This window comes from Peromyscus californicus, unplaced genomic scaffold (assembly GCF_007827085.1).
Source record: "Peromyscus californicus insignis strain IS unplaced genomic scaffold, ASM782708v3 Scaffold_3__1_contigs__length_106647218, whole genome shotgun sequence".
Taxonomy (NCBI): Eukaryota; Metazoa; Chordata; class Mammalia; order Rodentia; family Cricetidae; genus Peromyscus; species Peromyscus californicus.
The window spans coordinates 42318524-42334469 of record NW_026294551.1 but is presented as its reverse complement, the minus strand read 5'-3'; the positions used below and the strand labels follow the sequence as shown (position 1 = coordinate 42334469).

The window sequence follows — 15946 nt, the reverse complement described above, 5'->3', positions numbered from 1 at the left end:
ACCCGTTTTTATTTTGAATACTGGCCTCCAAGTGGGGTTACTGGGTCAACTGACAGCTATAGTTTTTTGAAGAGCAACCAAGCTGTTTCCCAAGTGACAGAAACATCCTCATCAATACTATCTTTAATTATAGTTTTCTTTATGTATATAAAGTAGGATTTCCTTATGGTTTTGCATTTTTTTTTTTTAAAGATTTATTTATTTATTATATATACAGTGTTCTGTCTGCACATATCCCTGCAGGCCAGAAGAGGGTGCCAGATCTCATTACAGATGGTTGTGAGCCACCATGTGGTTGCTGGGAATTGAACTCAGGACCTCTGGAAGAACAAACAGTGCTCTTAACCTCTGAGCCATCTCTCCAGCCCTGGTTTTGCATTTTTTAAAAGATGTATTTATTTATTATGTATACAGTGTATCCCTGCAGGCCAGAAGAGGGCACCAGATCCTATTACATATGGTTGTGAGCCACCTTGTGGTTGCTGGGAATTGAACTCAGGACCTCTGAAAGAACAGCCTGTGCTCCTTAACCTCTGAGCCATCTCTCCAGACCAGTTTTGCATTTCTTTTTCTTTCTTTCTTTTTTTTTTTTTTAAAGATTTATTTATTTATTATGTATATAGTGTTCTGTCTGCAGGCCAGAAGAGGGCACCAGATCTCATTGTAGATGGTTGTGAGTCACCATGTGGTTGCTGGGAATTGAACTCAGGACCTCTGGAAGAACAGCCGGTGCTCTTAACCTCTGAGCCATCTCTCCAGCCCCCCCCCCTTTTTTAAATATATTTTATTTTACTTTTATGTGCATTTGTGTTTTTGCCATGGGTGTAGGGGTCCCCTGAAACTGGAGTTACAGACAGGTGTGAGCTGCCATGTGGGTGCTGGGAATTGAACTCAGGTCCTCTAGAAGAAAAGTCAGCGCTCTTAACCCCTGAGCCATCTCTCCAGCCCCAGTTTTGGATTTCTGGGGTTTTTTTTTTTTTCTTTTTTTTTTTTTCTTCGAGACAGGGTTTCTCTCTGTACCTTTGTGCCTTTCCTGGAACTCACTTGGTAGCCCAGGCTGGCCTTGAACTCACAGAGATCCGCCTGGCTCTGCCTCCCGAGTACTGGGATTAAAGGCGTACGCCGCCGCCGCCGCCGCCGCCGCCGCCGCCGCCGCCGCCGCCGCCGCCGCCGCCACCGCCACCGCCACCGCCCGGCTAGTTTTGCATTTCTTTAATGATAAATAATGTAGAGCATCTTTACATGAGAAGTATCTATTCAGATCATGTATGTGGCATCTGTGTGAGCAGATATGTGGCGGTCAGAAGACAGTCCAAGAAAGTCAGTTCTTTCCTGCCGTTTGGTTTCTGGGGGTTGAGCTCAGGTTGGCAGACTAGCAGGCAGGTGTATTTACCAGTTGAACCACCTTTTTTGTTTGTTTTTCAAGACAGGGTTTCTCTGTGTAGCATTGGCTGTCCTGAAACTCGCTCTGTAGACCAGGCTGTCCTCGAACTCACAGAGATCCTCTTGCCTCTGCCTCCCGAGTGCTGGGATTACATACTGGGTGTACATACCACCACACCTAGCTACCAGTTGAATCATCTTGCTGGCCCTGTTTTTATTTTTTTATTCTTATCGCTTAGCACTGGTAATTTACAAATACTTAGTCCTATCAGTTAGGATTGATACTTCGCAAATATTTTCCCCCATTCTTGTGAGTTATTTCTTCACTTTTTCAGATGTTCTCATTTTGTAGTACAGACTGGTCTTAAAGTGTGTGTGGTGTGCATGTGTGTGGGTATATGTGTGTTCACATGTGTATGTGTATTCATTTGTTTGTGCATGTGTGTGTGGGTTTGTGAACAAACACATGTATGTGAGGGGTGCAGAGTTTGACACTGGGAATCTTTCTCAATTGCTTTGCACCTTATGTGCTGAGGGAGGGTCTCTCACCTGAACCTAGAGCTTTTGGATTCAGCTTTGGGAATTCCCTGTTTCTACCTACCAAGTCTGGTTATAGGCGTGAACCAGCGTGCCTGATGAATTTTTTTATTTTATTGCTGGTATCCTTAAGTTTTGTGCCGGCAAATGGCCCAGCAGGTGGAGGTGCTTGCTTGCAGGCCTGAGGACCATGAGGTGGCCGGTGAGAGCTGACTACCAGAAGTTGTCCTCTGACTGCCACATGCCTGCTGCGGCACGCCTGGGCCTGGGCACCTGCATGCGCGTGTGCGCACAGTAAATAAAGCTCACGTCAGTTATAATGACGTCCTGTTTATCCATTTTGCTTATCTTCTTTTTTTTAAATTTATTTATTATGTATACAAGTATTCCACCTGCATGTATGCAGGCGGGCCAGAAGAGGGCACCACATTTAACTACAGATGGTTGTGAGCCACCATGTGGTTGCTGGGAATTGAACTCAGGACCGCTGAAAGAGCAGCCACTGCTCTTAACCTCTGAGCCATCTCTCTAGCCCCTTGTTGCTTATCTTATTGGTACAAAATTAATATAAACTCTTTAGTTGTCTGTCTTTCTTTTTGAGACAAGGTCACACTATGTAGTCTTGGGTGGCCTGAACTTAGAGATCTGCCTACTTCTGCTTTCCCAGTGCTGGGATTAAAGGTGTGCACCACTACACGGCTCTGTTTTAGAGGTTTTATAGTTGTAGTTCGTTCGTTCGTTCGTTCCATCCTTCCTTCCTGTTTTGATATAAGATCTCACTATGGGGGCTGGAGAGATGGCTCAGCGGTTAAGAGCACTGATTGTTCTTCCAGAGGACCCGGATTCAATTCCCAGCACCCACATGACAGCTTATAACTGTCTGTAACTCCAGTGCAGGCAAAACAACAATGCACATGAAATAAAATAAATAAATTAAAAAAAAATCTCACTATATAGCCCGTGTTGGTCTGGAATTAATTATATAACCCAGTCTGGCCTCATGCTCATATTCCTATTTCAGCCTCCTAAGTGTTACAGTCACAGGCATGCATCATAGTTTTAGTTCTTATATTTAGGCCTTTTATCCATATGACGTTAATTTTTATGCATGGTGTATAAATGATCTGTTAGTCTCTTCTGAGATGGAGAAATCAAGTGTATTTGGAGAATATTGGCATATATAAAACTCTTTCCTCCCCCATGAGCCCTTGTACCCTGATTTCTTTCTGTTTTAGCTGGTTGAGGCAGTTTCTCCCCATGTAGCCCAGTCAGGCCTTAACCTTGTTACCGAGATTACAGCCAGGCCTTCCACATACCTGCTTCCAGTGCTTCTCACACACTTACAGTCCTTTGAGTGCTGGATGGGGAGAGTCTCACTGTAAATTTTAGGAGTCAGTGGATAGGACTCTTAGCTACAGTGTTGTGGTTAGAATAAGAGCTTCAGAGATACATAGTTTTCTTTTTTTTCTTTTTTTTTTTTAAGATTTATTTATTTATTATGTATACAGAAGAAGGTGCCAGCTCTCATTACAGATGGTTGTGAGCCACCATGTGGTTGCTGGGAATTGAACTCAGGACCTCTGGAAGAGCAGTCAGTGCTCTTAACCTCTGAGCCATCTCTCCAGCCCATAGTTTTCTTTTGAAAGTACATTAGAGGAAAATTTAATTCTTGCGTGGGCTGTAAAGGTAACCTGTATGAGTTTCGGAGCATTTCTTTATTACTGCTGTTATGAGTGGAGAGTGAAATTTTATGGTATTATCATGTTAAGATTAAGGCTAACAAGGGAATCTAGACAAAATGCCAGCTCCAATGCATGTAGTTACGGAAGGACCATTGGAGGCTTGTTAGCTTCTGGCGTAGGTGAGAAAATGGGAGCCCCAGGCTCAGGAAGAGACCTTGCCTCAAAGAAATCTGCAGGAAGTGGTAGAGGAGGACACCTGGTGTCCTCTTCAGTCTCTGTGCACAGAGACCTACCTGCACATACATGTGCATATATAGTCACAAAGACATACAATCACAAATTTAAAACTTTTTTCTTTTTTTTTTAATAAGAAAATCACGTGTATGAATGCTTGTCTGCATGTAGTATATATATATGTACCACATATGTTTGCATGGTGCCCAATTGTCCAAAGGAGGGCATTGGATCCCCTGGAACTGGAGCTACAGATGGTTGTGAACCACCTTGTAGGTCCTGGTATTTGAATCAGGTTGTCTGCCAGGGCAACCAGTGTTCTCAACCTCTGAACCATCTCTCCAGCCCGAAATAAACCTTCTTTAGGGAAAAAAGAGGCTGGAGTGGCAGCTCACACACACCTTTAGGCTAGCTTGGTCTTCATAGTGAGTTCCAGGCCATCCAGAGCTGTATAGTAAGTCACAATCTTAAAAGAAAACGAGGAATGCCAGGCGGTGATGGTGCATGCCTTTAACCCCAGCACTCAGGAGGCAGAGGCAGGTGGATCTCTGAGTTTGAGGCCAGCCTGGTCTACAGAGCAAGTTCCAGGACAGCCAGAGCTACACAGAGAAACCCTGTCTCAATTCCCCCGCCCCCCCCAAAAAAGGGTGATGGTGATAATAACCTAACAAACAGATATATGTATATTTTCTCCTTTTCCAGGTTCTCAGCTGCTTCGGGAGTTGAAAAAGATGGATGATAAAGCCCTCTTGGTGGAAGTACAGCTTTTAGAAAGCAAAACATACCATGCTTTGAGTAATCTGCCGAAAGCCCGAGCTGCCTTAACCTCTGCTCGAACCACAGCCAATGCCATCTACTGCCCCCCTAAATTGCAGGCTACCTTGGACATGCAGTCAGGTAAGAGGCATAAGGGTGCATAGGATGCATTTCCTTAGCCCTTGCCTTATCTTTTTTTTTTTTTTTTTTTTTTTGGTCTTTTTGTTGTTGTTTTTTTTTTTTTTTTCCAGAGCTGAGGACCGAACCCAGGGCCTTGCGCTTGCTAGGCAAGCGCTCTACCACTGAGCTAAATCCCCAACCCCGCCCTTGCCTTATCTTATGGGTGAAAGGAACGGGGTGGGTGGGGTGGGGCTGAAGCTGGGAAACAATTGGCTGATTTAACAGACTAAAAGGCCGATTTTCTAACCAGCTTCTTCCTATTAACTGCCTTAAATAATGAAGAACCTAGTTATCAGTGCTTGTCTAAGCAACCTGGCTGTCCGAGCCATACCTTAGGGGTCTCACTTAATTTATCTCTTAGTCACTTACTAAGAATGGTAGCATTTATCTTCCAGACTGGCCTACCTTATGTGTGTTTACCAAATCTAGTCTCTTGGAGACTTTTGGAAGCTTGTAGGATTTTTTGAATGGGTCTCATGTCAGGACTGTTGGAAGATAATCTTAATTTCAGATGTTCTGTCTTTACACTTGAACCTTGTGTGCAAATGCCTATGCATCCTTCTAGATCCAGTTTAGCTGTCTCTTCTACAGACTTCCTTTGTTCATTCTTTGTTTTTTACACAGGGTCTCATTGTGTAGCTCTGGAACCAGGTTGGCCCTCAACTCACAGACTCACTTCTGCTGCCTCCCCTGTTTTTGCTTTTGAACTAACTTACCAAAATATAGTTTGAAAATTTTTTTAAGGATTTATTTTTATTTTACATGAATGGGTGTTTTGCCTGCATGTATGTGTGTGTACTTCATATGTGCCTGGTGGCCAAAGAGGCCAGAAGGGTGTTCCTGGAACTGGGGTTACAGATGGTTGTGAGCCACCATGTGGGTGCTGGGAACTGAATCCAGGTTCTCTGCAAGAACAGGTGCTCTCTCCAGTTCCCCAAAATCTGATATTTTGTACACACTGTCATACTAAGATCCATAGGAGCCTTGTCTGTATATTTTCTGCTTGGCACATGGAAGGCTCCCTTTAATGTTGATGTTGAATGACTAGGTTTTGGCTTTTAAAAGTAAACATATTCAGGCTGGAGAGATGGCTGAGCAGTTAGGAGTGCATTGGGCAGCCTGTAATTCCAGCTCTAGGGAATTTGATGTCGTCTTTTAGCCTTTCTGGGCATCTGCACAAACAGATACATAAATAAATGAAAAAATAAATCTGAAAAAAAAAGTAAACATATGCCAACAATAATACTTCTCTTGCTAATGTTTTCAAGGAAACAGCATATTTGTTTTTGGGGCCTTGTTTTCTCTCCCCTCCCTCCCTCCCTCCCTCCCTCCCTCCCTCCCTAGTCTCTGCTGGCTTTGAACTTGGAATTCTTCCTCAGCCTCCTGAGTGCTGGGGTTATAAGCATGTAACCCTATGGTGCCCTGGTCACTTTTCTCCCACAACCAGATTTATTGGACTGACTTATTCTGCCCTATTGGTATACTGGGAAATATGGGGAAATTCTGATATTCGTTAAGCTTGACAGTTTTAGCAGTTTGTTGTATCTTTCTTCTTCTTCTTTTTTTTTTTTAAGATTTATTTAGAGCTGGGCAATTGGGCAGTGGTGGCACACACCTTTAATCCCAGCACTGGAAAGACAGAGGAAGGTGGATCTCTGTGAGTTTGAGACCAACCTAGTCTGCAGAGTGAGTTATGGGACAGTTAGGGCTATTAAAAAGAGAAACCCTGTCTCAAAAAACAAAAACAAACAAAAAGATTTATTTAGTTCTATTTTATGTGTATGGGTGTTTTGCCTGCGTGTATAATCTATGCACCACATGTGTGTCTGGTGTCTACGGAGGCTAGAAGAGGGTGTTGGATCCTCTAGAACAGTAGTTACACATGGTTGTGAGCTACCATGTGTATTCAGGGTCTTGGACTCAAGTCCTCTGGAAGAGCAGTCAGTGCTCTGAACTGTCTCTGCAGCCCCAGTTGTTGTGTCTTGAGGGAGTGTTCGTTGGCTGTAGAGGGGTGTATGTTTTCCTATAGGCCTCTTTAGTTAAGAACTGTTAATAGAAGGATTTGACTCTTCCCTCAAGGTAGGAGACTTTGGGTAAGGTTATAGGTAAAGATAGAGGTCCTTAGTTAAAGGTTAAGCCGGGAGTTTACAGCCACTGTGCATTGGGTCCCAGGTGCTACAGGTGAAACTGATTTTCTGGGGTCAAGTTTGAGCAGCTTCATTTACTCTCATCTGCTAAGTACTTTTATATCTTGATCTGAAGAGTGTAGGGAAGCACTGTGGTAGATGGCTGGGGCCGAGGTCCTTAATGTTACAAAGGGGAGTTAAGCTAATGTTAAGAGAGAAGTACTTCTTAGTCTCTGGGGTACTGATTTCCATGTTATTCCAGATGAGAGTAGGGGGGATGTAGTCATTTCAACCAACATTAAGCTCACCAGGAGCAACCAAATTGGGATGAACTTTCGATATTAGCCTAAAGAAATACTGGTTAGCCATGTGCAGCTGTTTATGGATTTATACACTGATTGCATATAGGCAGAAGCACATCCAAAAATGAGGTATATTTGAAAGGAAAGTAATAAACATGTTGGGGAAGATTACCAATTAGGAAAGCTGCTTCAGTATGAAAATTCTAAATTTAGCTAGGTGTGGTAGCACACACCTTTAGTCCTAGCATTGGAGGTAGAGGGAGCCTGCCTGATCTACATAATGAGCTCCAGGACAGCCAGAGCTACATACATAGTAAGACCCTGCCTCAAAAAAAATAAAAACAAAACTCAGCATAGAAAAAGCTATGTTAATGATTATTTTTTGTTTTGTTTTGTTTTGAGACAGGGTTTCTCTATGTAGCCCTGGCTATCCTGGAACTTGCTCAGTAGACCAGGCTAGCCTCAGACTCCGAGATCAACTTGCCTCTTCCTCCCAAGTGCTGGGGTTAAAGGCATGCGCCACTAACACCTGGCATGAAACTTCTTTTTTATTTTAGTTTTGTTGCTTTGCTTTTGAGCTACAATCTCATAAAGCCCAGAATGGCCTTGAAATTGGTTTGTAGCTGAGGATGACCTTGCACTTGTGATTTTCCTGTTTCTACCTCCAAGTGCTAGGATTACAGATGTTTGACACCATGTCCAGTTTATTCAGTGCTGGGACTTGAACACAGGGCTTTGTATGTGCTAGTTGAGCATTTTCCTAATTGTACTATATCCCAGCCCAGAGTTGATGTTATTAATTGAGGTCATTCTTGTGTGGGTCAGTTCACTGGCCTGTGCAGGTGATACCATGGAGGCTAAACATTTGTTCCAGTGGTAGTAGGAATAGGTGGTAAGAAGCATAGGGAAGACAATACAGTGTGTGGTTTCTAGGGCTCCTTTTGAATTGGGTCTCTTACTCCTTTGGGAATTTAAAAAAGGTGGTACTGAGCAGAGGCCAGAGACCTGGGGCTCTACTGTAAGCTCTTAGGCGCTGGCTGTGACTGGGCAGTTTCTTTGTTTTCACTTGATGCTGTTGGGGTCAGTTTCTAAGGCTTTTTACAGCTCTCCTATGGCTCTGCTATTTTATATGGTTTTTCTTCTCTCATTTCTCTGTCCAGGCATTATTCATGCAGCAGAGGAGAAGGACTGGAAAACTGCTTACTCATACTTCTATGAGGCATTTGAAGGCTATGACTCCATTGATAGCCCCAAGGCTATCACATCTCTGAAGTACATGTTGTTGTGCAAAATCATGCTCAACACGTAAGTGTACATTAACCAAGTCTGTGCTATAGCAGAGATGGCTTGGGCAGGGAGTTTGGCCACTTATAGATGCAACTCTAGCTGCAGGCTGTGGGGCCGGTTGACATAGAGTGGGTGGTCAGAAGTGTTCCACATCACTTTTGCTTGCTAGTGTTTCAGACAGATTTTAGAAACTGCTTAACTGAGCTGGGAGGGGTGGTGCATGCCTTTAATCTCAGCACTAGGGAGGCAGAGGCAGAGGCAGAGGCAGGTGGATCTCGGTGAATTCGAGGCCAGCCTGGTCTACAAAGCAAGTTCCAGGACAGTCAGGGCTGTTACACAGAGAAACCCTATCTCAAACAAAACAAAACAAAACAAACAAACAAACAAAAAAACAAAAACAAGGAGAGAGAGAGAGAGAGAGAGAGAGAGAGAGAGAGAGAGAGAGAGAGAAAAGAAAGAAGGAAAGAAAGAAAAGAAAAGAAAGAAAGAGAAATTACTTAACTGGGAAATTTTCTTTGGAGAATTTCTCACTCTTCAAATATTCTGTCCTCACAGGTATTGAGCATAGGACAGAGCTCAGGAAATAGCTGATAGGCCAGTGTTAGTCAACTGGCCACCCAGAATGGGGAACATGGAGCCCAGTAAATATTTGAAAAAGTGGACTATAAAAGGCATGATAATAAACCGTGGTAGGGACTGAACCCTATGTCCCTAACCTAGGATTGTGATTTTAAAATTTTCTTAATTGTATATTTGTATTTATTATTGTTATTGTTGTTGCTGTTGTTATTATCATTATAATTATTATTTGAGGGGGTATTTCAGGGGACACAGGATCTCATGTTGCCCAGGTTGACATTATCTTTTTTTTTTCTTTCCACTGGCCTCAAACTCATAGAGATCTGCTTGCTTCCTAGATGCAGGGATTAAAGGCGTGTGCCACCACCTCCTGGCCTTAACTTTTTTTAAAATATATTTTTGAAATTTGTTTTTATTATATTGTACATGTTTCTTTGCACATGTGTTTCTCCTGAATGTATATCTGTGCACCACTTGGATGCCTGGTGTCCAGAAGGCCAGAAGAAGGCATCAGATCTCCTGAAACTGGAGTTAGAGATACCTATGAGCATCCGTGTAGGTGCTGGGAATTGAACTCAGGTCCTTTGCAAGAGCAACAAGTGCTCTTAACAACTGAACTATTTCTCCAGCCCTGGTCTTAACTTTTTATGTTGATGTCACATTTCTGCTGTCTAAAGTGTTGGAATTGCTTCCCAGTGCTGGAAAGTAAACCCAGGGCTTAAGGTATGCCAGGCAAACACTACCAACTGAGCTACATCCCAGCCCCAGGGTTGTGCTTTCACAAGACCCGTTATGCTGAGATTTGACTCAGACTTAATATTCTGCCTGTTATTTTTGGGGGTGGGGGTGGGGGTGGGATTCAGTTGGTCTTTCTTCTTTTTTTTTTTTTGCGATAAGATTTCACTATGTTGTCCAGGCTGGCCTTGAACTCATAGAGATCTGCCTGCCTCTGCCTCCATAAGTTATATGCTACCACACTCAGCTGCCCTCTTTAATTTTGGGAGGTTTTTACTTTTCACTTTTAGCTTTGGCCAAGAGTGAAGAAAATGTGACTTCTGCAGTGTTGGGACATTTGGGTTTAGTTGATTTTTCAATGTGTATGAGTTTTTACAATGCAATTCTGGTAAGTAGTTCACCTAACTATGATTAGAATTGCGATGTCCTGAAGTAGTTGACCAAATATATCTTTTTTTATTTTTTTGTAGCCCAGAAGATGTCCAGGCTTTGGTGAGCGGAAAGCTTGCACTTCGGTATGCAGGGAGGCAGGTAGGGAATATTGTGACTGCAATTCTATTCTGAGCCCAGCTTATTGTCAAATTCATGATGTTTGATGAGACCAGTGTTCTTCAGGTCTCCATCCTGCCTTCCTTACCCCTTGTCTTCCCTTAGGCTCACTTATTGGGCTTTCTTGAAGTAAGTGTTTAGCTCTGTTATAGACATAGGTAATTTGAGGGGCTTACAGAAATATATTGTAGCATTCGCTGGTAGGTTACAATTTGTCTTTGTCAGATCTTCCTGTTGTGAGTCTGGCTTGTAAATATAATGGGTGAATCTCACATCTTGATTCTCTTGAGTCAGAAGCCTGGTGAGATCTGGTACATGTGTGCTTGCAGGGAGGCCAAACTACGTGGTGTAAGAACTAGATTTTGAGTATTTCTCAGCTTATTATTTTTCCGTTCATACCATGAATTTGAGTATAGTTTCAAAGGTGGCCTTTGATAGTTGGTCATCCTTTTTATATTTGAGTAGATATGAATGACTTTTTAGAGCACACAGTTGTAAGGATGATGTCTCAGATATTTGTCCTATCTGCTTTTTGTTCTTTGGCTGTCATAGTTAAATAAAAGCAGTCATTCTGAATAGTATAGTTGTTTCTAAACAATGAACAGATTAGCTATCTACCTAAATCTGTGGAGTACTGTTAACAAAAACAGATTTCCTCTTTCTCTGTAAGTGATCCTAATTGGTTTTTCCTTCACTAAAAGTTTCAAGTCAGTTTAGTTCTGATGTTGGGAGTACTGGCTTTTATGTAGACACTTTTCTTATAAGAACTGGAGTTGAAGCCAGGTGTGGTAGCGTACAACTTTAATCCCAGCATTAGGGAGGCAGAGGTAGGCAGATCTCTGAGTTCTAGGCCAGCTAGGGCTACATAGTAAGACACTGCCTCAAAACAAAACCAAAAAAAAAAAAAAAAAAAAAAAAAAAAAACAAAACCCAAAAAACAAAAACAAAAAAAACAACCAAAAAATAAAAACAAAATAACAAACTGGAGTTGTAGAGTTGAGACAGGATCTGTAAGTATTCAGAAAAAGGACAGGTAGCTAAGAATGGTGGACGAAGATTTTGAACTTTGGTCATCATTATGCTGGAGACAAACTCTGCTTCTGACAGCCTTGTGCCATTTAGTCTGTCTGCCACTAGACTTACTAGCCTTACTCATGACACAAGGAGCTGCCTCTGTTACCTTGTGCCTCAGTGACAGCTTTCCGAAGAAGCCAGGCTGATCTAGAAAGATGGGTGCTGGGGGAGACTTTTGATAGTTGGAGGGACCCTTTCATAACCAAGTTAGAAGCTTCTCTTGGTTCTTTCACATTCAGTTTTGGCATGATACAGGGTTTTAATATTCAGGTGTGATGTGTGGACTATTCATGCCTGAACCCCAGGCCGACCTCGCTCACTCACTTACTCACTCACTCAGTGTCTTGTATCAAAGCTAGCAGAGTGAACCGTGATAAAGCCCAGGTATTATCGGGTTTGAGGACAGAAAGAATTGGGTGGATGTGGAGATAAGAAATCTTGGAGTACAGAGAAAGAAATCACAGTTCTCTTGTTATTTTCTCTTTTAGCTTCATTCTCTAGAGAATCCTTATCCGGGTCTATCCTTTTGGGAAACTTCTATTTAAGTCACTTCACATTTCAAAGGGAAACTGGTTGTCATGCAGTGATATTCAATACTTCTGGCTTTTCTTCCAAGGCCTCTTAAAAAAGAGTGGTGGAGGGGATAAGTTATTGTTTTTATAACGTGCTTATGAGACCTTGGGTATATGTGAACATGTAGGATAGATCACTTTTATGATTTTTTTTTATTTTTTTAATTCTCAGACAGAAGCGTTGAAATGTGTGGCTCAAGCTAGCAAAAACAGATCACTGGCAGATTTTGAAAAGGTGAGCATGGGTTGAATTGATGAGGAATGGGTGGAGAAGAAGGCCATTCAGCTGGGCAGTGGTATCATCCCAGCACTCGGGAGGCAGAGGCAGGCGGAACTCAAAGGATCTCTGTGAGTTCGAGGCCAGCCTGGGCTATAGAGGGAGTTCCAGGAAAGCCAGGATTGTACATAGAGAAACCCTGTCTCAAAAAACAAAAACAAACAAAACCCCAAAAAAGTTGCAAAGATATTACATGTTGATTCCATGTGTTTTTCACCCAGAACCACATCAAAACCAGGAAATAGTTTTGTATAGTGAGTGGAGTGCAGTGTTGAGCTGTATTCAGTTCATTAATGTATACTTTTTAGTTTCACAGTTGTCATTTGGAGCTGGAGAAATGGTTCCCAGGTTAAGAGCACATGCTCTTACAGAGGACCTGAGTTCCATTCCCAGTACTCACACAGGGCAGCACATACCTCCTCTCTCTCTAGCCCAGGCATATCCTAACCCTCTAGACTCTGTGGGCATGAGTGTGCGCACATATACACACACACATTAAAGAAAAGTTGTCATTCGGTTTCGCACAATAAAGTTACTTACCTCTACTCTGTGGCAAAGTGGTAATTGGGGATGCCCAAACCACACAATAATCATGTCTTGTGGCCTAACTGTAGGCCTTGTTCTTCCACACAGAACAGCTGTGGGTATCCCAGGCCTGCTTTGTACTCTGTGAGCAAAAGAGAAGTTTTTGTTTTGTTTACTTGTCTTATTTTCATTTATTTATTTTTGGTTTTTTGGTAGACAGGGTTTCTTTGTGTAATAGCCCTGATTGCCCTGGAACTCACTTTGTAGACCAGACTGGCCTCAAACTCATAGAGATCCGCCTGCCTCTGCCTCTTGAGTGCTGGGATTAAAGATGTGCGACAGTATGCCTGGTACTTGGTTTATATTTTGAGAACTCAACAGAAGTCCTGCCTCATTGTCCCAAGTGAGGGGATTATAAGTGTGAGCCATTACCCAGCTCTCAGAGAGAAACTTCAGGATGATGCTGTAGGCTTTCTTTTGCTCATTGGGAAGATTCAGAATGGAGAAACACTTTTAAGCTTTAGGATGAGTCTTGTATCTTTTCTGAACTGGTGTTCTCTTAGTCTGAGTTTAGTAATCAACTTAAAAACCAGACCTAACCAGCTAGGCGGAGGTGGCTCATGCCTTTAATCACTCAGGAGGCAGAGGCAGACTGATCTCTATCTATAGAGTGAGTTCCAGGACAGCCAGGCTGTTACATGGAGAAACCCTGACTCAAAAAAACAAGAAACAAAAAAAACCAGACGTAGATCTGCAATAAGAACTACTGTAAAACTGGGCAGTGGTGGCGCACACCTTTAGTCCCAGCACTTGAGAGGCAGAGGCAGGTGGGACTCAGAGTTTGAGGTCAGCCTGGTTCATGCAGAGTTCTAAACCAGCCACAGCTGCATATTGAGACCCTGTCTCAAAAAACAATCTACCAAACAAAACAAAAACAAAAACAAAAAACCAGATGCTTGGAGACAAGGGCCACATGGCTTTGACCTTCCATGTTAGTCATTATTTTATCGGCGCCTCCCTATTACTAGTTAGTATGATTTGTCTACTTCTTTTAGTACTGTAGAGCAGAGCCAACGTGAGGCTGGGACATTGAAACCATTACTAAAGATAAATGGATCAGTTACTTTAAAATAGTCTATAATTTTGTCATAAAATGTTTGATGGAATACTTTTACTCATGGCTCTTCTGTGATCAGATACTCGGGAAACATTCAAGCAAAACAGAATGAGAAAGGCGTTTTGCTTTCTTTGCCTGCAGAGCCATATTGTACTGTTCTCACCAAGCTCCTAGGAGCTACTTGTCTAATTCAGCATTTTTCATTATTTAATCTCAGAATTCTTTGAAATATATGCTGAAAAATAGGTGCGCAGTTCATTTGGCCTCTAAGTAGAGTGTCTTGGCTTACACGATTAAACTTTAGGACAGGAAGGTGGTGGCTTCATGGTTTAGTTGTTCATACCCTCCAGATCGCCCATATATGTACATGTACACACACACACACACACACACACACACACACACACACACACACACACCCCTCAACCATATAGTCCCTAGGGCCAGTAGACTTCTCAAGAGGCTAGGAATAATGACTTTAAGGTATTGTGCCAGTCTCTGGTATGAGCTTTGTTTTTCAGGCCTTGACAGACTACCGGGCAGAGCTCCGGGATGACCCAATCATCAGCACACACTTGGCAAAGTTGTATGATAACTTACTGGAACAGAATCTGATCCGGGTCATTGAACCTTTTTCCCGAGTACAGGTAAGACTCTTCCTGGGAATTTTCTTAACAGTTTTGGGCTAGATGTTATAGCTGTAGCCACCTCCTTTTCCATATTTGCCCAAAATAGAAACTCACTTTCAAGGGTATGTCTGTTGGTAAGAGGCCACCAAGGGCTTGGACTTGTCTGGATGGGAAGTGAATCAAGGAGGTGCTGGTGGAGTAGGAGGCTGTGAGCTGGCCCTCCCTGTGCTTCTTGTAGTCACTGTCCATGTGGTCAGTGTTTTCTGTCTTTGGTTCAGGGGACAGGAGTGCATTCTGTATAGTAAGGGCAGGGAAGTGGACAGAGCAGGACACTAAGCCAGACTCTGTGGCTCTTTCGCTTGAGCAGCCTTAACAGACACACCAGTTGTCTCTCTCTTTATTTTTTATATTGGAGATAAATTCAAACTTTCAATGTTGCTGTCTTTCTTTTTAGATTGAGCACATATCTAGCCTCATCAAACTCTCCAAGGTAAGTTCTCAGGCCTGTTAGTTGGTGGGAGTGAGGGGAAGGTGGGGATGGAGGGTCTGTCTTCTTTGTGGGGGAACCGAATGTGGGCTCAGAGCTGGAGTTGTGTTATTGCCATTTTGGGCCAATCCTTTTTTTTTTTTAAGACTCGTTCTTGCAAAACTTTCATGTCAGGCTGGTCTCTGATTAATGGATATTGGTCCCTTTAATCATATACTTTGATTTTAGGCCGACGTGGAAAGAAAATTATCACAGATGATTCTTGACAAGAAGTTTCACGGTGAGTAAATGTCACATAGGAGGGCCTGGTCAGAATTTGAAGGGTGTATCTTTAAAGCAGGGCTGAGTTTCTCTTGTGACAGTTCTTTGGAGCCCTGGCTCCCTTTGAAGAACATGTAAGGGGATGGAGAGAGGATTCAGCAGTTAAGACGCTTAATTGCTCTTGCAGAGGACCCGGGTTCAGTTCCCAGCACCCACACCGCAACTCACAACTGCCTGTAACTCTAGTTTCAGGGGATTTGACACCCTCTTCTGGCCTCCGAGGGTTCCTGCATGCACGTGTGCTATGTCTACTCACACAGGCTCACACGTGTACACATTAAATCAGTAATAGAGGTTTTTTAATAAAAGAAGTGAGAGTATGTATAGCAAATATGTGCTGGGAGAAAAGGAGACAGCTAGGGAGTGGGGTCCTTTGTTACTGTCTGTTGTCTCCTTTTACCTGGTTTGTTGCTGTTTCTTGCAGGGATTTTGGACCAGGGGGAAGGCGTCCTTATCATTTTTGATGAACCCCCAGTAGATAAAACTTACGAAGCTGCTCTGGAAACAATTCAGAACATGAGTAAAGTAGTGGACTCCCTCTACAACAAAGCCAAGAAGCTGACATAGGTGAGTGCTGGCCCCGGGCGGGACCCA

At 42.9% G+C, this 15946-nt stretch overlaps 1 protein-coding gene across 1 annotated transcript in view; it reads left to right on the top strand.

Annotated features, from left to right (window-relative positions):
• The window catches only part of Psmd11 (proteasome 26S subunit, non-ATPase 11), a 39271-nt gene that overhangs the window by 21743 nt on the left and 1582 nt on the right, over positions 1–15946 (top strand). Inside the window, exons 6-13 of the mRNA XM_052757189.1 lie at positions 4539–4733; positions 8361–8505; positions 10272–10332; positions 12169–12231; positions 14437–14562; positions 14999–15034; positions 15260–15311; positions 15777–15919. Of these exons, the coding sequence (XP_052613149.1) occupies positions 4539–4733; positions 8361–8505; positions 10272–10332; positions 12169–12231; positions 14437–14562; positions 14999–15034; positions 15260–15311; positions 15777–15919 (821 nt within the window). The remainder of the gene's footprint in view (positions 1–4538; positions 4734–8360; positions 8506–10271; positions 10333–12168; positions 12232–14436; positions 14563–14998; positions 15035–15259; positions 15312–15776; positions 15920–15946) is intronic.